Source organism: Carassius gibelio, chromosome A9 (assembly GCF_023724105.1).
Source record: "Carassius gibelio isolate Cgi1373 ecotype wild population from Czech Republic chromosome A9, carGib1.2-hapl.c, whole genome shotgun sequence".
Lineage (NCBI taxonomy): Eukaryota > Metazoa > Chordata > Actinopteri > Cypriniformes > Cyprinidae > Carassius > Carassius gibelio.
The window spans coordinates 23,676,578-23,698,560 of record NC_068379.1 but is presented as its reverse complement, the minus strand read 5'-3'; the positions used below and the strand labels follow the sequence as shown (position 1 = coordinate 23,698,560).

The following is a 21,983-nucleotide window of genomic DNA, read 5'->3' as shown; positions in this document are numbered from 1 at the left end:
GCAGGGTGTGCCTCCTGGAATGACCCAGGTGTCTGAAGAAGAGGACCTGCAGGCAGCAGAGGAGGTCAGTATGATCAGATCAACCTACTCTTGTCCTTCACTCAACTCTCAATCCTTCTTGATCACCCACTCTTTATCCGACCCAAGTTAATTAGTTTTTTATTTTTATCTATTTTTTTACAGCTCAGAATCAAAGCCCTGTTGACTGGAATGGCTGCCATGGCAACAGAGGAGGTACATTTCTAATGCTTAAAATGCAAAGGAGTTAAAAAGGATGATTCACCTAAAAATGTAAATTCTTACCCTCTTGTCGTTCTAGACCTCTGTGACTTATGTTCTTTAGTGGAACTTAAAATTATATTTTGAGAAATATTTTGTTTATTTTCCAACTTTCTCTAAAAATCTTTCTTTTTTGTGTTCCTCAAAATGGTAAATAAAGTGACTGTTTCTGTGTGTGTTCTGTAGGGGAAGTTGTCAGCCAGCACAGTGGGGCAGATTGTTGGACTGCAGTCTGAGGAGATCAAGCAAATTGACACTGAATATGCCGAGAAGGTGAACAGTGTGAAAACTTCACAGAACCTCTAAGAAATAGTCCCTATTTTTCCACCAAGAACTGAGGCTGAGATACATTTTTGGAATTTGGAACAAAATTAAAATGTTCAGTTTTTTTTTACAAGTCGTGTAGTGTAAAGCTTCATTGTACACACGTGTGTTTGGACAGATAGAGCGCTCAGTGGAGGATCGGCCAGAGAGATTTGGACCTGTTCAGCAACACCGGCGACAACTGGCGTCACTCAACAAACAAATCACTCAGAAAACAAAAGAACTGGAAGAGGTAATACAATCATGCACATGACACATATTGCAGTTTTGAGGACGCTGATATCACAGTCATTGTTCCTTGATTTATTCCAGCTGCACACAGCATGAAGCCAGAGCGACCTGTGAGGATGCTAAAACTACTAAAAAAAACTAGCCGCGGTGAAACAGGTGGACAGACATATGCTGACAGATAACTGGTTGAATTGGACCATTAATATGTCTTTTTGTTTTTAGGCCACAGCACAGACTGAAGATCTGGAGCGAGAGCTGAGTTCACTGGAGGACGTGGAGTCTCAGACGGATTCTGGATATGTAAACAGAGCACCTGTAAGTATCTAAACATTAGGTTGCATCTGAAATCGCTCACTCTCTGAGTAAGTTCTTCTTTTGAACAAGTACTTCCTGCTATATAGTAGGGAAGTATGCATAATCGAAGGCAGACATAATTTCAAGTAATTTTAGACAATACAATCCATTCTAAACTTGGTGAGCTCTCTAGTTAGACAGCATTTTAACATTGCTGACATGAAGGCACTTCCAAGAGGTAGCTAAAATACCATGTTCTGGCCAAATTCTAAAGGCATGGCCACATTAGTAAAAATTTGATGGGAAATCTTTCGTCAACACACAAAACTCCTGATTGTGTGGATTCCTATTGAAATTACTGCATTTCATCTGTAAAGTACACAGAACAACTGTAAATGTGGGTTACATAGTTCTGTCTAACTAGTAATGGACTATTTGCTTCTTGTGTATGATATGCTTATTGGAACACAATGCCATCAGCTTAGCATCACACTAACACCAAACTGTATAGAAATCTGCCAAACAGCCTGAGAATTCTTAAAAAGTGTCAGTGTCCATGTGTTATTTTGAAGTACTGTGTTTGTTTTGATCTTTTTTGGGTTACTGGAGAAGCTTCGTGCATTGGTGGCCATGAATGAAAACCTCAAACATCAAGAGCAAACGTTCTGCTCACACTGTCACGTATGTTACGGTGACAACATTGTTGTTGCAATATCTTTAATACACACCCCTTTAATACACAAGTCCCAAGTGGCACTTCAAAACACACTCGCATTCCCTGATGTTGGTATTTCATTGTATTACAGCCTCATGCTGAGATCACATCTGCTTTCAGTATGTTTATGTCAGCCTAGATTATCTTGGGTTCAGAGACTGTGAAGCATTTAACTAATGCACTGTTTAACTAGAAATGTTTTGCGCCTTATTTAAACCCATAATGTATATAACACATATTCCCTTACTAATCACTTTTGTTTTTATATCATAATAAAAATTTGCCATCAGAACAAAACCCATTAAAGGAGAAATGAACTAACTGCTTTGTGCATGTGTCATGACATATGACCATAAGAGTGCAATAGCAGTGATTTTATTAAGGATTTAAACCTCATTAAATCAATTCCTTTGGCATCACAAAAATATTTGCATAGCATTTTAAAAGTTTTTACCGTATTTTTCGGACTATAAGTCGCATCAGTCCAAAAATACGTCATGATGAGGAAAAAAAACACAAGTCGCACTGGACTATAAGTCGCATTTATTTAGAACCAAGAACCAAAAGAAAACATTACCGTCTCCAGCCGCGAGAAGGCGCTCTGTTCTCAGTGTAGTCTGCAGGAGCACTGAGCAGTATAGAGCGCCCTCTTGCGGCTGGAGACGGTAATGTTTTCTCTTGGTTCATTTCTCTTGGTTCATGTCAAATTAATTTTGATAAATAAGTCGCACATGACTATAAGTCACAGGACCAGCCAAACTTTGAAAGAAAAGTGCGACTTATAGTCCAGAAAATACGGTAATCCTTTTAACAAGTAATCATTTATTTTTATATTGGTGAAAAAATTAAATATTTTCAATGGAAATTGTTTAATTTAACAGATCACTCTAAGATTTTTTAAATTTTAAAAACAAAAACTTAAAAATTAAAATCAAAAGGTGGTCCTATCAAGATTTCTGAATTGCCCAGCTCTAGTTGCTACTACGGTTGTAGGTTCAATCTCATGTAGAAGGAGGAGACAGCATGAGAAGAATTATTCATAAGTTTAATGAGTTGGGCCAGTAACAATAGAAATTACGCATCATATAACGGCTTCTGAAAACAGAATTCTGTACAGGCATGGAATGCAGACTGATCAGAGCTCTTCCTGAAGACTACAAATTGACAAGTGTTTAGTCTGACAATTACTCCATATAGATCAAAAGAGGTGCATCACAGGGAAGATTCATCTAATTCTCAGCGGGAGAACTGTCTGCCGTCTCCTTTCCTTTTGCTGACATGTTTGAAGATCTTGGCCTTGTTGACATTCTTAGATTTCTGGTAGCCGAAGCCTCCGCCACCACCTCGCTTCTGCATCTTCGCGCCTTTACTGCTGTGGACGTCTGAGAGAGTGAACAGTTGAGGAACAACAACAAAAATTGTTTCTTAAGCACCAAATCAGTAAGTGAATGATTTCTGAATGATCACTGAATGATTTCTGGAGATTGGGGTAATGACGGTGAAAATTACATTTTAAAACAAAACAGAATTTCCCTTTTTTTTTCTCCATTGTTATACTTTGCAATATAACTGTTTTAACTGTGTTTTTGTTTAAACAAATGCATCCTTGATAAGCATAAGAGACCATCATGGACTCCAAATGGTAATGAATGTACAATCACAACTCCACGATATCATAATTAAAACCATTAAGTAACAACTTCCACATGCAACAATATTTACTGTAATACAATGCTGAAAGGATACTGAGGTCCACAAAAGGCGGCACTTTAAACCCAAAGGACACTGCCACTTTCGGGAGGTCTAACGTCCCTACATTATAGATTTGTTTGAGGGAATGAGAGTCGTAAGCTCTGACGTAGGATTTGTAGGCCTCCTGAGCCGATTTGTGAAGGTAGTAGTTTTTCTCTATCAGCTTCTCCAACTGTAAAAGACCAAAGCAAATAACAATTTGACATAATAAATTAGGATTTAAAGGTTTGAGATTTAGTTCAGTTTGACTGAATATAAAGTCTCACCTGAGATTGAATATCAGAGATTTTAGTCCAGGAGAACTCAAACTCACTCAGAGGGACCTTTAGAAGAACGCAAGAGAGAAAATTAATCTCAACATGCTCAACAGCTTGCCAATATTAAATCAGAACTATAGTGATGTCATACTTTGGCCTGTTTGAGGAATCGTAAAAAGCCGAGCTCCTCTGGTCTTAGGATCAGGAGGGCATGTCCTCTACCATTAATACCACGAGCTGTTCGTCCCACACGGTGGATGTACTCCTAAAACATCAACAGAAAAGTCACATAACAATAATAATACAAGTGCATAAATCTAGCAGCAAGGCTGAACTATGTGCAGTGCTGTACCTTTGGATCATCGGGAGGGTCGTACTGAACAATCCAGTCCACCTCTGGGATATCGAGACCTCTGGCAGCCACGTCCGTACAGAGGAGAATACCAGAGTCTGCATTACAGAACTGGAAAAACGTTGTAGTTCTCTTCGTCTGTTTCTGCTTCCCCTGAAAGCCCGTGAAAACAAAAGCATTCATCAATCTGCTTTAATGGCACTTCTCATCTCGCGCTGTGTGTGTAACGCTCAGTGACTCACGTGAATGGCCATGACAGGCAGATCGATGTAATTGAGCAGCTCATAGTGGTACTTCACAGACATGCAAGAGGAGAAGAACACCATCAGCTTCTTCTTACGGTTCTTCTTCAAAAACGTGAAGAGCAGCAGGAAGCGTTTTTCCGAAGGGCATACAACATATCCCTAAATACAACACAAACCAAAACAAATATAGGATATTACACCCCTAACACATGACCAACTGGTTCTGATAAAGGAGGGAGTTTGTTGGTTTGATTGTGTTTTCGATAAAGCAGTGAGACAGGTGAGCAGTTTACCTGTTCTAGTCCATCCACGGTGGCTGTGTCTTTGTTGTCGTCCACCCCCACATACAGCGGCTCCTTCTTGAGCGAGATCCGTGCAAGATCCTCCACCTTACGTGTCTGTGTTGCGGAAAATAACATGGTCTGTCTTTTTTCTGGAAAGAAAGAAAATATTTAAGGACCTGCAGGAACCCTATTTTAAGAAAGTGATGTCAAGAGGGATCAGGTTAGTCATCGGCTCTTACTAGGCAGGAGTTTGATGATCTGCTTCAGTTCTTCCTCAAAGCCAACCTCTAGAATCCTGTCAGCCTCGTCAATGATCAGACACTGAAGGTTCTTAAACATGAACCCGGGGGTGTTCTGTGGAAAGAGAGAGAGGTCAGGTACACCCCACAGACCCATGTGACAAAGCAGGTGATTGTAAAAAGCCACACCTGCAGGTGATCGAGAAGTCTGCCAGGTGTAGCAACCACGATGTTGACTCCATTGGCGAGTTTCTGGGCTTCAGCAGAACGGTTGCTGCCGCCCATGATGAGGCCGTACGTGTGCACATGATGAGTCATCAGCTCCTTCAGCACACCATACGTCTGCATGGCCAACTCACGAGTGGGAGACAAAATAACCACTCCCGTCCCTGACACACACACACACACACACCACAGTCATGACACACCTCTAAGGTCATACTTACATGTTTGACTGACAGCTCTGCTGTGAATAGGACCATAACAAACAGAGAATGCCAATGTATTAAATGGACACTCACCATTTCTGGGCATAAATCGGAGTTTGTAGATTAGCTCTATGGCAGGAATCAGGAAAGCTAGAGTTTTCCCACTTCCTGTTTTAGCTGCAGCCAACACATCTCTATTGGATAAGAATGAGCAAACATTAACACGACCAGTGTGATGATAACAGTGCCACTGGAACCCTGCAATGTCTGATGCACTGCAAACTCACCTTCCCTCCAGCAGCGGTCGTATGGCCTTGTGCTGGATCTCAGTCATGGTTTCAAAGCCCATTTCCTTCACTCCCTTCAGTGTATTCTCACTGACCACTTCAGCCAAAGATGCAAATGACGTGTCCTCAAAAGCACCTGAGAAAGTCACCAGTGAGGAAAACAAATCAGTAATCTATTCATGTCTAAGAGAAAACTTTAAATAAATTTCCAATAAACTGGTTAGTAAAAATCTGAATTGTTTGTCTGTTTTGTCACTTAATTACATATAAACAATACTTTTTAATTTATCTTTATCCATTAAATGTCTAATTAAATGATTTATTTTTAGAAAGGAAAACATTTCAAAAGATTTTGTATTTCAAATAAAGCAAAAAATACTGTTCTTTACCAGTTAACTAAATAAAAGAAGCTTGTGTAAATTAACAATTAAACTCTTATTTTACTAGTAATAGAAAATGCATCTCTTATTTTGTTGTTCAATTGTATGTACAGTACTTTTTATTTCATTTGTCAAAATCTTATGTTTTTACAACAAAAGTTAAACAAAAGGTTAATTTGCATTTCAAATAAAGCAAATGTAAAGAAAATGCAAAACTTTTTCTTTTTTACCAGCTAACTAAATAAAATAAGCTTTAATGAATGTAATATTATATTACTATATTACCTATTATTTTTGTCAATTGTCACTGAATACCAAACAAACACACACACACACACACACATATACATATATATATATATATACATATACATATATATATATATATATATATATATGCACACATATATACACACACATTTTATATATATATATATATATATATATATATATATATATATATATATATATATATATATATATATATATATATATATATATATATATATATACAGAATTTCGTAAGTTGAATTTAATACCTTTTTTAATATCTTCAAAATATTTTTTAATACCAGCGCAACTTCAAGCTGCAGCTGTAGTGGCGTAAATTAAATCTCTTTCCAAATGGAATAACATTTTGCATCACAATGTAATGAGGTCATTATAACTTAACATCAACACTGGACTCAAAAACTGCCCACAGAGATAATAGAAATAAAGACAGAAGAGGAAGGAGACATCTTCTTCATTGATCATTAGTCAGTAAGTCTGATGTGTGAGCAATCTAAAAAAAGAGGTGGTAGTGAAGTAGGCATAGGTGTTATTAAAATAAATTAAACTGATACATTTAAGTAAAGCAGAGGGATTAATCAAGATGTCACAATGGGCCTTTGTCCATAGTTTTGGACAAAGCTTTGCAGAAAACACGGCTTCGCAGGGCTAATTGCTATATTAGACAACCACAGCCTATAATTTTAACAATATTAACCTAAAGTAAACACGAGCCAAGTGTTGGGCTACATTTGATAGTTATAGATAGGTCAGGACTGTTTTGTCAAAGTTAGATCATTGGTTCTCCAGCTGTGACTCACTACTGGTGGTACTCAGGATACAATTTAACATCGGTAAAATCTTTTTAACAAAATCCCTGTAAGATCTATTACCATGCTAAACCTTCAGATTAAGGCGAGACATTGCAGCGGAATAGAAAAAAAAAAAAAAAATCACCTTACTTACTAAGTTGATTGATTACATTCATAATTGCTAACATTTTTTGTATTACAAGTTTTCTAAAATGTTATGTTTAAATATGCAAATGATGCATTATTTAATGAAATATGCGGTAATTTGCATACATTTCTAGTACAAAAATCTGAACACTGGATGAAGTCTATTTCAAAATTCTTATTTTTTATTTTTTTTACATATTAGTGTCAAATGTTTTTACAGAGGGAATTCTGTGTAACTCTTTTTGACACTCCATAATTCAGAAAATACTTTGAACAGCAGGAAAACAACATATTTCCACAATTTTGGGGGGAATTAAATGTTGTATTTAATCAAGAAAATTATATATGAACACATCCCTCTTCAAAAACCTTCGGAATATAGACAGGAATAAATATGTAAACGGAGTAAACGGCCTTTACAAATGTGTATTGTAATTTAAATCTATTGACACAAATAGATAAAGTGCTATAAAATAAATACTTAACATTTCATATTATAGCACTTTATCTATAATGTGTCTTTTGGATGTTTTCTTTCCATTAGTCTGAAAAAACACTTTATGAAAAGCCAAAAATTGACAGGTGCATGAAAAAAACTGTTTTTGTGCCTGCAGTGTCACTCCTTAAGCATTACCATAAGTCTATAACACTATGCCCATCACAAGCCATGTCAATGTTAGTCACAATGGTGGTACTTGGAAAGCTTAATATTTTCTGAGGGGGTACTCTGTGAAAAGTTTAAGAACCACTGACCTAGACATTGAGTCAATTTGAGAGGTGGAGCAGGACCCCATGGCCTGCCAGCTTGTGGCCTAGACTGGACAAACATTAGGCAGTCCCTCCAGGATTTCAATTTTTTTGTGTGTGTTATTTTTGTGATAAAAATTACTGATTTTGCTGAGGCTTTTCTCAAAATTTGCAATTATACTTGTGGCATTTCTTATTGTTTTGCAGTGAAAATATACCACAGCGAACATTCTTCTAACACTTATGACTTTTCTGACTTTGAGAACACTGTAGGTCTCCAGACTAGCGTTTGAGGACACCAGCACTAGTCTCATTAAGTTCTAGAGTTGGGTCCGAGTCCACCTTTGTCGAGTACGAGTCAAGACCAAGTCCACAAACATCGAGTCCAAGTCCGAGTCCAAAAGGGGTCGAGTTGGACTCAAGTCCGAGTTCTTAAAGGCCGAGTCCGAGTCGAGTCCGCCCGAGTCCAGAAAGTAATTAAATTAAAAAAGATTATAAATTGGTATTGTAAATTTTTACATTCTATTAATATTTTAACCTTTCAACCCATTAAACCAATGGCAATATAAAAATGTAATAAAAAAATACCACTGTTACATCTAGTCATTGCCATTGAACATTTTTATGTCAACAGAACTAGTTTCCTATCAAAAAAGGTTTCAAAGGTTTTATTGTATTACAAGTGCATGAAAATACAAATGAACCTATTTTATTATTGTATCACACTATATTGTCCTCCAGTTAAAGATGACACTTCAGTTATTTAATGCCTCTCCCCCACATTTGACAGAGGTAAAGTGCAGCCAATGAGGAGATCCTTAATAATGGAATTATGAATTTCTTGTTGTCTTGGAGAATTTGCATCATAAAGTTGCATTGCTTGTTTGGTCAGTTCTGGTCTTGCAAATCCTGCAATGCTGAGCTGTGCAGCATCTGTTGGTTGCTGCTGCTGTCTTTGGTAGTCGGTTGCATCGGTTTTCGGATCACCAGTACACTGAACCGAAAACCATTTCTTTCGGAGGCGTCCGATTTGAGAACCGATGAACTGATGATACTGCGCATGCGTGTAATTTTTCAAGTATTTTGTTAAACATCGGAAAGTGTGATAAAACTATAAATATATATATATATATATATATATATACACTTTTTTTTTTAAGATAGGGGCTACATGTTTCTAATCTGTATATTGTAGATTATGTATGGGCCAAAGGGGTTTTCAGGGAAGTTGGACAATAATTAAGACTCTAAAGACTCCATGTTTAATATGAATAAGGGATGATTTATGAAATATCTGTTCTGTATTTATAGTTAATGATGACAGATTCACAAACTGAGTTTGTAGTAAACAGAACATGAACACGAGTAGAGCAGCTGATGATACTGAACTGAAGCATGTGCTGGTGTCCTGACATTTTATCCTACCCTGTCAGATTTTCCTACCCGGGTTTTGAGCGATTCTCGTTCTCGAGTCAAGAACCGGTTGTATCAGTTTTCAGATCATCAGTAAACTGAACCGAAGTCCGTTTCTTTCGGACGCGTCCGATTCGAGAACCGAGGAGCTGATGATACTGCGCATACGTGATTCAGCATGAAGCCGACTGACTCACAGCGCATCTGAACCGAACTGATTCTTTTGGTGATTGATTCTGAACTGATTTTGTGCTAATGTAATGAGTGCGGGTAAACCGAGGGCTTGAATGAAGGGCAATCTGATGAAACGTAAGTTCATTTAATAACAAATACATCGCAATGGATTATGTATCCGGTGAACTGTTTTTTTTTTCAACCGGTTTATTGAATCAAACCATCCGAAAGAACCGGTTCGCGGAAAAGAATCGAACTTCCCATCACTAATCCACACTGATATCCAGTGACTGAGTGGTGCGTGTGTTTCGTCTGCAAGCATGAGACTTCTGCCTGCCGGTGTGGTGCAGTAAAATGACAGAAGGGGAGACATTCATTAATTTATCATTTCAATTTTATGCTGGTTTTATTGTTACACATGACGTGGACTCGACTGTACTCGGAATATTTTCCGAGTCCAAAATGTTGAAGTCCGTGTCAAGTCCGAGTACAAATTCACCCGAGTGCGTGACAAGTCCGAGTTCATTCAAAATTGGACTCGAGTCCGGACTCGAGTCCGAGTCCAAGTTCGAGTACCCCAACTCTATTAACTTCTACAGAAGGTGGCTCCAGCACCTGACAGAACTAGTAGCGCGGATTCGTTCCGCTTTCGGTTTATTTATCCAATGTAACGTTAGCTCTTGTAAATCGGTCCTGATGAGAATGCAAAGACTTTCTTTGACTGAATGCGTATTGCGATGACTTCACAGGACACCTCTAAGCACAGATTCTGTGGACACTCATGGCAGACTGTGTTGTGTTTAACAGATGACAGATTGTGTCATTTTTTACCTGTCAGACCAGAAGGAAGCTGCGGTCCATCTTCATCACTATCATCCTCCTCAGCTGAACCCTCTTTGTCATCGTTTCCATTCTCTGGCACCTCTTCACATTCCTCCTGTTTCTCATCCCTCTCTTGCTCTTTTTCTGTTGTCGCTTTAACTTCATCCTGTTTTTTGACCTTTTTCACACCTAAAGGACCAGATCCATTATTTAGTGTATATGAATACATCTCAAATGCTATAATTAAACTGCATATTTCACAGTCTCCTCTCCAGTTTCAAATATTATCCAATGACAATTCCACAGTGACCAACCACTAATGAAAACAACATTCACAGAGATATTTCACACTTACCAGATGTTAGTTCCCCTGTGGCATCCAATTTTCTTTTCTTTTTCTTCTTCTTGATTTTCTGTGAGGTTTGGATCTCTTCAGAGGAGACACTTTCAGTGAGGTTTGGATCAGAATCACCGGTCACTTCAGATCCCTCCAACACAGCCTTCACCTCTGCCAGATCACAAACACATGTCATGCAGCACATTTCATCAACTCCGAAATAAAGGAAAGAACACGCTCACTCAACATGAGGGGAGTCTGATAATGGATGGAAGGAGTGATCCTTGAGGCAAATACTAAACACATAAACAACATTATAATTATTATTATTTAATTAAACCCATATGTCATATTGCTAAGTTAAATACAACTGACTAAAATATAAGTCTAAACTTTAGGAGCAAGAGCACTGTGATTATCACATGCTGAATCCGAGATCACGTCTGAATTACGTCACAGGGAAAAGAGAAAAATTACCTCTGGCGTTTTCTTCTTCGTCTTCTTCCTTCTGAGCTCGGAGCAATTTGCGTTGTTTATTTTTATCATTTCTCTTCTGAATTTTCTTGCGGAGAATCTTCATCTGCATGTCCGCCATGGCTGTCGACAAACACGTGTGTGCCGGCTGCGTGGGGTCCTCCGCTCAGCTGACTGACTCTTACTATGCCCGATTAAAAATATTAAAGTTGTTGAAAAATATCAATAAAAAACGTTAAAAAAAATTATTGGCATGGTTGGTTTCAGTCGATTTCAATAACTCGGTGTATGTTTGATTTTCTCCTATTTGGAAATAAATATCTAGAAAGGAATAGATTAACCGCTTAATCGTACTCACGTGTGGTTGGAAACGCCTGAATGGTCATACCGCCCTGTCTTATGTACTAAAATATGAAAACAAGATGCAAAGTAATGACTAAAAATACGTAAATGTATATATATATTAAGTAAAATAAAATAAATAAAATTATACAGGTGAGAGTGGCGTAAGTTGTTGATTCTATCGAGCAACCAGTTGACAGTTTAATTGAATTTTAAAATTTCCTTGCTTCAGCAACATCGCATAAAATACATAATTTTGTTTAATGAAGCACTGACGCTCCCTAGTGGTGGAATAGAGAAAACATTCTATCATTTATGATTATTAGTTATTATTATTATTAATGCTGTATTCGTCGTGTATCTCCATTCGTGTTTGTGGACAGTAGGTGGTTTTTGATAGAATTTAAATTAAAGTCGATCACAAAAATATGATTCTGTATTAAACATGACAAACTGAACAAGGACTGAAATAAACGTTTAAATATTATGTAGAAATTATTTTATTTGAATACATTTTACGATTGAAGTGGCATCGTTTCCCATCACGACCAAAACATTTTGAAAATGAAAATGTTAAAAATGGTCTCTGTAATGCATAAACGTTAGTGAGTTTTTTTTTTTTTTTTTTTTTTTAAGTTTACTTACTTAAAAAATGCATTGTTCACATTAAACACACTGACAACCATTAGACCGAGAAATTATTCAGACAACTCAATTTTATGATCTGCGTGTGTTGCTAAGCACATTTGTCTTCAGTCTGTGCCTCTTCAGGGCTTGGGAAATCACACACAGAGGATTCAGAGCTGCTCACTGAAGTGTGCCCCTTTCCACTTCACAGAGTAACACACAAAATCAGCCCTACAAGTTTACTAGACTACACTAACCTCATGACTACAGAGGAATTGGAGGAAAATCTGGGTAGAAACCAATGTCTTTAGTCAATAAACTCTGTTTCATAACCAGCACATTTCACAAACTGAACCTAGACAACCTACTGATAAACATTACATCTCAAGGGAAAGATTTGTACGGTCAATCAAGCAAAAAAGAGCAGCTGATTTGTAAATATGTTGTATGCACACAATATAAATGTAGAAGCTTTCTTTTTGTACTTGATGTGACAGGCGTAAATCTTAACATCTATAAGTGGGGTGATCCTAAACAGTACAAATAAAACAAGTTTCTTGTAACACACTAAAAACATAAACATTACATTTATGAGGAGGACATTTACTTTTCGAATGTATATAACACTTACAGCATTTTTCCTGCAGAATAAGTTTTTAAGGCTTATCAAATAGCAAGGTTCATCACGATAAGGTCACCAAACAAACAGGTGTTATAATACAGTTCAAAAAGCTTTGTGAAAAAATACATAAGTATTGATCAGTTGCAAAAATACCAATCTCAACAGCGCTGAGTGAGAAAAAGCAAAGCAAAGAATAATAACATCCTGAGCAATAACTTTATTTAGATATCTTCAGTCTGTGAGGAACAAAAGAATCAATTCACACCAGCATCTCTGAGAGATTATCTTCTGCTAGCAATTATTTAGGGATCTGTAAAATCCATGCTTGTGCACAATAATGGCATTGAAATTGACACCAATATCTATTTTAAAAATGGGCAAGTTTTGAATTAGTATTTTTTTTTTTTTTTTAGAATTGTATCATATAAATCATATTACATTAAATTAAAAACATAAATATATTAGATTTTGTGTTTTTAGTAGTCTATTTTGTATCTAATAATAAAACAAAGGAATGTTACAATACCACTGTAATATGATAAAAATAATTACTTTAAAACAGAAATTTATAAAACGAAAATGACTTACATAAAATATAAAGTAATTCATATTTTAATTCGTTTTCAGATAACCTTTCACAACATTCTCTCTTTAAAATACACAACAGTCATCTACATCATACAAAAAAAGTATCCACATTCGTTCAGCTCACATTCCTCCAGGTGATGTTTAACTTCGAAACAGTCCAGTATTGTGAAAATCAGCCAAAGGCACCTGCAATGCTCCAGTAGTCTCAGGTCACTTCAGCACAACATGGTAGCCATCATTACATTCATCTGCCGTCACATAAGAAAAGATGTAGCCAATATTACATGCAATAGAGATTCAGACATCTCAGTGTTGTTGTTGTTTTAGTTCTTTTGCTTTATGTTTTAAATAGTAACCTGTTTTACACAAAGACATTCCATTCTGAGGACTTTTTAACAGTTGCCTGCTCAGTGAGCCATTACAGTCAGAAGTGTGGCAAAACCAGATGCTAACTATTATTTGTATGCATTATATAGAAAGTGTTTGTGTTTAATGTGAAGTCAGCAAATTTTTAGCCCTCTGAACACTTTAGAACACGGGTCTTTTGTGCATGTGCAATGACAATTTTCACCACATAACTCCAGCTTGATAAACAAGAGGCCCAATCAGTGTAGTTAAGATAAAAATACCATGTCCATGAAGTTACCTTTCATAGTGCTGATAATGAAGCTAGACTCTTCTGTAAAATTCTGCACCATCTGAAAAAAAAAATACATGCAGAGTGACCTAAATGCATGGTAACACATTTTACTGATAGTTTTAACAGTGTATGCTTGGGTTACTGTACTTCCTGGAATTCTAATCCATTTGAACAATCAGTAACTGATTTCAGTCATGAATTTAAGGAAAAGAGTGTTGCTAAAGACCAAGCCTATCATGCTTTTTGTCTATTTTTAGAGTTTGTCATGATTCACTTTACTATATGGAAGAGAGCAGTGTCAACATTATACTAAATGTACTAAATTTAACATTATACTAAATGTATACCCTCATTATAATTAAATGATGGCAATGTTGTACAATAAGTTCCCTTGTTTTAATTAAATCAAACCAAGGTAACAAACTACTGGCTGCAATTTAACAAAAAGAGGGAATTTATAAAGTCATTGAAACAAATCCTAATAAAATTAGGGAATGAGTTCTTAATTTGTGGCTACAATAAATCTATTTTGGTCTGCATGTCATTTGTGGAGCTCCATAAAGTAATCATAAAAAGTAAATGTAAAAAATATACATAAAAAATATACTCCTGATATGGAAATGTACACTACCCTGGACTCTAAAATTAAAATTAATGTTCCTCTTCTTTTTTTCTTTTTAAAAAAAAAAGAAATTAATACTTTTATTCAGCAATCAAGCAGTGAATGACCATTAAAATAGAAAAAAGTTATTTAAAAAAATATTTTACAATATTACTGTTTCTACTGTATTTTTGATCAAATAAATGCAACCTTCTTGAAAATTAGACACTTCTTTCAATAAAATTAAAAAACTTTTGGATGAACAACAACTTGGACAAGTTATATAACCCTGGACCCTGGACCACAAAACCAAACATAACGGTCACATTTTTTTTTTAAATTGAGATTTATACATCATCTGTAAGCTGCATAAAGAAGCTTATCACTAATGTATGGTTTGTTAGGATCGGACACTATTTGGCTGAGATGCAAATATCTAAATGTTGAGAAAATCACCTTTAAAGTTGTCCAAAAGAAGTTCTTAGCAATGCATATTACGAATAAAAACTGCCCTGTCGTCTTACCTCATCTGAGACCAAGACGTGGATCCCCGTCGGCCCCTGTCTGTATACGCAAAGTATTTGCTGTGAGGGAACATTATATAGATTGGCTATCTTCTCAGTGAGCTCAAGGACAGTTAGGTCCTCTAGGTAGAGAGCATGGTACACTACAGACAAAAACAATTCGATAATTAAGAATAAAAGTAACACTTGTTTTGCATGTGACAACTATCATAAAGGATGCTGTGATGTCTCCTACCATCCTCACCAGCTGTTTTGGTGTGCAGCTGGTTCCTGTTCTGTAGCTGGGATACATAGACGGTGAGACGAGGTTGTATACACCTGGGTAACATTGACACAGACATGCTGAGTTAATGTTTGGGCACATGTTAGGATGAATAGCAAGTGTTTGAACAAATTTACAGCTCACCTTCCTTTGATTGCATTGAAAAGACGGATGCCGTCAGCAGCACCACAGATCTGAATCAAATCTTCTCTACTCATTTTAAGCAGATCAGAACCTGAAACATTAACAAAGCAGCTCAAATGAGTAAGCATTAATATTATGAAATATTTCAGAAAACAATTACATTTTAAAATGTAATTTAATGATGAATTTTCAGCAGCCATTACTCCAGTCTTAAGTGCCACATGATTTGATGCTCAAGAATATTTCTTCTTATTATTAATGTTAAAGATAGTTGTACTGCTTAATATTTCTTTTCCTGATTCTTTAAAGAATAAAAAGTATAAAAGAACACCACTAACCCAAACTGACGAATAGTAGTTTATACTTTTTATCTGTTAGATGTTTAAAAAAATAAACTAAATAATTAAAAATCAGCTGTTTACCCAATATTTTCTGTGCTTCGTGCTTTTTACACTTATCTGAGTATCACATTCTTAATTTAGCAACATGTTAACTCTAAACTACTACTACTAAATATATATATAATATATATATATATATATATATATAATGATATTGTAATCTAGTCAATATTCTCAGTGAATATTTCAGCCCACCTGAGAAGCCAGAGAAGAGCCTGCAGAAAGAGGAGAACCTATTACTATGGAGCCACTGCTGCGTATCCTGCATGGATGACGATGGCAACAAGTGCTACATGGCAAAAAGAAGAAGAATAGCATCAACATGTCCTCAAATACAAACCTATAAAGATAATAGAGCATGACATTAATGTTTTTAACCTGCCAGCTACACTTACATCAGAACAGCTGGGCAAATGTAGCTCCTCCTGCTGGTCTGGAGAGCAGTTTCTATAAACGCAATAAGACGGGAGAGCAGTTGCTAGTTATGTTTATGTATTCATGGTGTGATTTCCTACTGAATAAAGACTCACTCCTCTGGGAAGCTGTAAGAAGTGTGAGCGCTGTGATAACCAGGAGATGGAGTGTTGCTTGTTCTGCTGACTGATGGGGCTTCAGGCCAAGGGGAGCACTGAAAGGAAAAGAAATCGTTTACCTAATTATGTTAGGTGGCTGTTTCGGCCTACCTCGTGACCTTATTCTTAATATGGGCTTCTTTGCTCCAACAAGAAATCATGTGAATTCCAGTCACATCTTACTTGTGCGAGAGTGCTTAATATTTCACCATGGCCATTCAAAGTAAAGAGGCACTCACAGGAGACATGGAAAATTCAGAGGTTTTTGATGTAGACCACTAGCTGGAAATATCGCAATCATTAACATATGGACAGATACTTCAACTAAAAGTGAAAACTGTCATCATTTACTACTTCTGATACTGGATTGTTTTCTGATTTGTAATACAAAATTACATATTACGATCATCAGTATTAAAAAAAATACCTAGCATGAAAATGTATGGAATGCTTTTTTTTTTTTTGGAGCTGTATAAATCAAGATATAATTTATTTGCATGGAAAGAGGATTTTCTCAGACATTCTGTTTGAAAATCTGTATGAAATCACATTAGGATGTCTGATGACACAAACAAGCTCAAATGCTTACAAGGCAGATCTCTCACCTCAGTCAGCACTGTCGTTTTATAGGATGGTTGATATTTGTCTCTATCCTGAGGACTCTTTTTCTCAATCTTCTCTCTGTCAGTCTTGAGCTTGCGGTCTGCACCTTTTGGCTAAAAGAGAGGGGGGGGGGGGGGGTCATTAAAGGGTTAGGTCTCCCAAAAATGACAATTCTGTAATAATTTACTCATCCTCATTATGACCTTATTTTTCCTGTGGAACATAAAGACAGGTATTTTGAGAAATGTTTTGTTGTTTTCCATAAAAATAAAAATGTCAGTGGGGACAATATTGTTTGGTTCCCAGCATTCTGCAAAACATCATCTTTTGTGTTACACAGAAGAAAAAATGCATGCAGGCTATAACATGAGGATGAGTAAAGTAACATCAAAATAAATAAATAAATCTTTAAGAGTCTACAAGATGCTCTACCTTGAAGACTTTGACCTGGCAGCTGGCAGAGAGCATGTGTTCAGAGTATTCTCCGTGCTCGCCGACTGCGAAGGTGTCTATCTGAATGCGGAAGGGGACACCCTTCTCTCCACCATGTTTTCTAGGAGTGAACTCAGTGCTAATGCAGTTTACCTGGATATAAAGAATCAGAAAAGTTACCACCGGTATCCACCAGTTTAGAAAACTAGAAGGGAGGTAAGGAAAACATGCACCTGAATGAACACGGAGGCATTTTTGTCAGGATCCCAGAGAAACTCTATGGTGTTGAGCTGCAGTGGGTGGGCTCGAGGCTCTATTATGCCCACTGACAATGGGATATCTGAACACACCAAATTGGACATTTTTTAAATCATATGACATATGTCTGCCACAACCCGATTTGAAAACAAATTTTGTCAAGTCCTTTAAAAACGTGCTTTATTAGGAAAGCAGGTCCCACCTATATCCAAGATTCTGTCTCCTGGACGGTTCCACCTCCATCCCTCCAGCTGCTGATGCTCTGTGTACTGCAGCCGCCGGTCATGGAAAACTACACGCACAATACTCTTAAAACAGCATAGGACAGACTGATGTCAAGAGAGCACCACACATACAGCACCATGACTAAAACCAAGCAGTATTGTCTTCCATTCTCTTCAGTGTTTCATAAAACAGCTCACATTTAAGACTTCAGTGTTTACTTTAATGATGCTACAAATGTTTATAATTATATATAAGTTACCACAAGTGTCAACTATGAACTTTCACATACAAGTGTATTGACTGCATTTTTTCCCCCTCATTGACTATATGGTGTATTTGCAACTGTACACTGTCATTTATAATATTTGTTTAATTTGTATATTAACAATATAGCTATAATCCAGAATATTCACATTTTGTAATTTTTTTTTTTTACTGATGCTCACAAACAAACAAACCTTGAATAGGCATCTTGTTGGATAACAACCTAACAATTCACCATCACCATTTTTGAAAATTTTGAAAATGAAGTGAGAATATATATACTTCAGTTTACAAACATTTGGCCATCTGTACAAAACTTCATCAATTCCATAAATACCGTACTATTTTTTTGGGTTTAAACAAAAATGAAAAAAAGTCTACAAGTTTGAAGGGTAAGTTTTATCAGTAATCGTATTTCTATTGTATAGAAAGTTTAAATAGTGGAAAAACAATAATTTCCTTACCTTTATGTGTTTACTGCTTATATCTGTATACTCCACTAGTTTCCTGTTAAGCATACGGATTTCATAGGACTGACCTATACAGATTAACAAAACAAATTAAAATGAAAGGCAAAAGGCAGATAGATTGCCAGTGAGAAACATACGCTTGCCATTTCTTAAAACACATTGACAGTAAATTTTGCAATGCTGGCTTTACTGCCAACACACAAAGTTATGTATAGTATTATAATGTAAACAAAAAACAAACAGAACTGAATGTAAAGGAACAAAATTATTTATAACCCTCAAAATAAAAAGTTAAAAAGCACATTTACAGCAAAGAGTGTTTATCATGCAGACAAAAGTATAGACTGATATAAGAAAAAAGTTACTTTTCATAAATCATAGTGCTTTGAATGCACCATTAAATGCTGACTTAAGTCAAACAAGCACAATAAGGTCAGTAGTAATTTAACATGACCTTGATTCAGATATGTGAGTGTTTCCTCCTGGAGTTTGACAGCTGGAGATGTGGCTGCACAAAGCACGTAATGAAAAGGAGACACTCGGATCTCTGTGGACTGCTGCTCCTCTTCATGTTTGAGAAACGGAGCAAGAGCATCTCTGAGAAGAAATATGAGCAGCAGAAGCAGAAAACCTCAGGCACATTTTGAAGCACTTTGGAGAACACTTTACGCACAATATATTTCAGAATTTGCTTTGGTATATATCCAAGTGTCAATATACATATAAATTCACAAAAAGAAGAAAAAAGGTCAATTCAGAATGAAACGTAAATGTCTATTTTATGATTATTGACTTGCTTCTTAATAAATTAGTCACCCAAGGTGTCATACCTTTCCTTCATCTATACACAATGTATTTTATTTATATTTTTTATTTAAGTTTCCAGTTATTTTTTTTTTAAATGGTTGTTCGTTAGAAATTATGTAATGTTAAATAATTGCTTCACCATTAAAAAAAGTAAGTTGTATATAAGACAACTATAAGATGTAAGACGACTGTCAAAAAAAAAAAAAAAGCTCAGTCTATTTGACTGGCGGGACTAAACTTACCTTATAAAATTATTTTGCGCGTGCTGTTGATAGGTTTCAGGATGGCTGTGCCAAAACAGCATACTCTCCAGTTCGATGACGTTCTTATCCAAAAAAAAAACGAGTAGCCAAACACGTGGTCGCTGGTGAGGGAACCGTAAAGGCTGGTCTGAGCCCAACGTGTCCGCAGTGATTTATGCCCGCGTGACGGCCGTCAGGTGAGCTGTGAGTGTTCTTCACTCTGCCTTCATCGTCTGTCACCTGCTCCGACGCTCTGACGGACTCTGCTGGACCGCTCGTTTAATAACAGACGCAGTCGGTAAAACTTGACACCGTGTTGTTTTGGCACAGACTGACTCTGACATCAAAGGTCAGTAAGGTTCCTGATAAATCACACTTTGCGTGCAGAATTCTGCATATGCGCGCCTCTTACTTTTTTACACGTGTATTGATGGAAAGCCTTGCCATAATTGACAAAGAATGGCGATACTAAAAGCATTTTATTATTTGGTCTAATCCCATAAAACGGTCAAGAATGTCCAGATTGTATTTCACATACACAGTCAAATCTATTTCGCATAAATAAAAAAATGTGTTAACAATTGTACTTGCCTTTTTTTGTATTTTTGTGTAGTATTTGATAGTAGTTATAATTATTTTGATTAAATAAATCTTGGGGCTGTATAAATGTATTACTGTTTTACATAGAATTCTATTTTTTTCCACATTGAATTTGAAAGAAAAATTTTATTAAGCATAATTTGTCATTAAAAAAAGAACTATTTTTTGCAAATGCAAAATGCTAAAATTAAATAAAAAGAAATATATATATATATATATATATATATATATATACATACATACGCACACACACACAGGTCCTTCTGAAAAAATTAGCAAATTGTGATAAAAGTTCATTATTTTCCATAATGTAATGATAAAAATTAAACTTTCATATATTTTAGATTCATTGCACACCAACTGAAATATTTCAGGTCTTTTATTGTTTTAATACTGATGATTTTGGCATACAGCTCATGAAAACCCAAAATTCCTCTCTCAAAAAATTAGCATATTTCATCCGACCAATAAAAGAAAAGTGTTTTTAATACAAAAAAAGTCAACCTTCAAATAATTATGTTCAATTATGCACTCAATATTTGGTCGGGAATCCTTTTGCAGAAATGACTGCTTCAATGCAGCATGGCATGGAGGCAATCTGTGCCTGTGGCACTGCCGAGGTGTTATGGCGGCCCAGGATGCTTCGAGAGCGGCCTTAAGCTCATCCAGAGGGTTGGGTCTTGCATCTCTCAACTTTTAGGGGGAAGTCGTGGCCTAATGGTTAGTGAATCAGACTCCCAATCGAAGGGTTGTGAGTTCGAGTCTCGGGCCGGCAGGAATTGTGGGTGGGGGGAGTGCATGTACAGTTCTCTCTCCACCTTCAATACCACGACTTAGGTGCCCTTGAGCAAGGCATCGAACCCCCAACTGGTCCCCGGGCGCCACAGCATAAATGGCTGCTCACTGTTCTGGGTGTGTGTTCACAGTGTGTGTGTGTGTGTTCACTGCTCTGTGTGTGTGCACTTTGGATGGGTTAAATGCAGAGCACGAATTCTGAGTATGGGTCACCATACTTGGCTGAATGTCATGTCACTTTTCACTTTTTTTTTTTCCTCTTCAAAATATCCCACAGATTCTCTATGGGGTTCAGGTCAGGAGAGTTGGCAGGCCAATTGAGCACAGTAATACCATGGTCAGTAAACCATTTACCAGTGGTTTTGGCACTGTGAGCAGGTGCCAGGTTGTGCTGAAAAACGAAATCTTCATCTCCATAAAGTTTTTCAGCAGATGGAAGCATGAAGTGCTCCAAAATCTCCTAATAGCTAGCTGCATTGACCCTGCCCTTGATAAAACACAGTGGACCAACACCAGCAGCTGACATGGCACCCCAGACCATCACTGACTGTGGGTACTTGACACTGGACTTCAGGCATTTTGGCATTTCCTTCTCCCCAGTCTTCCTCCAGACTCTGGCACCTTGATTTCTGAATGACATGCAAAATTTCCTTTCATCCGAAAAAAGTACTTTGGATCACTGAGCAACAGTTCAGTGCTGC

General features: G+C 36.7%; 3 protein-coding genes across 11 annotated transcripts; 1 reads left to right on the top strand and 2 right to left on the bottom strand.

Moving 5' to 3' along the window:
* LOC128020022 (coiled-coil domain-containing protein 93-like) lies at window positions 1-2,743 on the top strand. 4 transcript variants are annotated; one of them, XR_008185271.1, is made up of 6 exons: window positions 1-64; window positions 184-291; window positions 466-552; window positions 722-835; window positions 916-981; window positions 1,057-2,743. XR_008185271.1 is itself a non-coding variant. In XM_052606531.1 (6 exons), exons 1-5 carry the CDS (start codon window positions 20-22, stop codon window positions 974-976), a joined length of 354 nt encoding a protein of 117 aa, XP_052462491.1. In that variant the 5' UTR covers window positions 6-19; the 3' UTR covers window positions 977-981; window positions 1,057-2,743. The 4 variants fall into 4 exon arrangements, 2 of the variants coding, with proteins under 2 accessions (XP_052462491.1, XP_052462492.1); XM_052606531.1 differs by having other exon boundaries at window positions 6-64; window positions 184-234; window positions 726-835; XR_008185270.1 differs by having other exon boundaries at window positions 7-64; window positions 184-234.
* A 128-nt stretch (window positions 2,744-2,871) lies between these two features.
* LOC128020019 (ATP-dependent RNA helicase DDX18) lies at window positions 2,872-11,548 on the bottom strand. Its single transcript, XM_052606526.1, has 14 exons — window positions 11,267-11,548; window positions 10,808-10,960; window positions 10,462-10,641; window positions 5,688-5,823; window positions 5,494-5,594; window positions 5,162-5,361; window positions 4,973-5,087; window positions 4,743-4,882; window positions 4,447-4,608; window positions 4,205-4,357; window positions 4,004-4,117; window positions 3,862-3,918; window positions 3,590-3,767; window positions 2,872-3,225 (listed from the first exon to the last, which is right to left on the bottom strand). The coding sequence occupies exons 1-14, from the start codon at window positions 11,382-11,384 to the stop codon at window positions 3,080-3,082; spliced, it is 1,953 nt and encodes a 650-aa protein (XP_052462486.1). The 5' UTR covers window positions 11,385-11,548; the 3' UTR covers window positions 2,872-3,079.
* A 539-nt stretch (window positions 11,549-12,087) lies between these two features.
* On the bottom strand, window positions 12,088-20,125 carry tfcp2l1 (transcription factor CP2-like 1). 6 transcript variants are annotated; one of them, XR_008185268.1, is made up of 15 exons: window positions 19,888-20,125; window positions 19,293-19,435; window positions 18,833-18,906; window positions 18,082-18,187; window positions 17,855-17,961; window positions 17,622-17,774; window positions 17,192-17,302; window positions 16,545-16,642; window positions 16,410-16,461; window positions 16,210-16,303; window positions 15,614-15,704; window positions 15,443-15,525; window positions 15,208-15,267; window positions 14,089-14,140; window positions 12,088-13,690 (listed from the first exon to the last, which is right to left on the bottom strand). XR_008185268.1 is itself a non-coding variant. In XM_052606529.1 (15 exons), the coding sequence occupies exons 1-14, from the start codon at window positions 19,947-19,949 to the stop codon at window positions 14,092-14,094; spliced, it is 1,263 nt and encodes a 420-aa protein (XP_052462489.1). In that variant the 5' UTR covers window positions 19,950-20,125; the 3' UTR covers window positions 12,088-13,690; window positions 14,089-14,091. The 6 variants fall into 6 exon arrangements, 4 of the variants coding, with proteins under 4 accessions (XP_052462489.1, XP_052462488.1, XP_052462490.1 ...); XR_008185269.1 differs by having other exon boundaries at window positions 15,452-15,525; XM_052606529.1 differs by having other exon boundaries at window positions 15,208-15,247.
* Window positions 20,126-21,983: the final 1,858 nt, after the last annotated feature.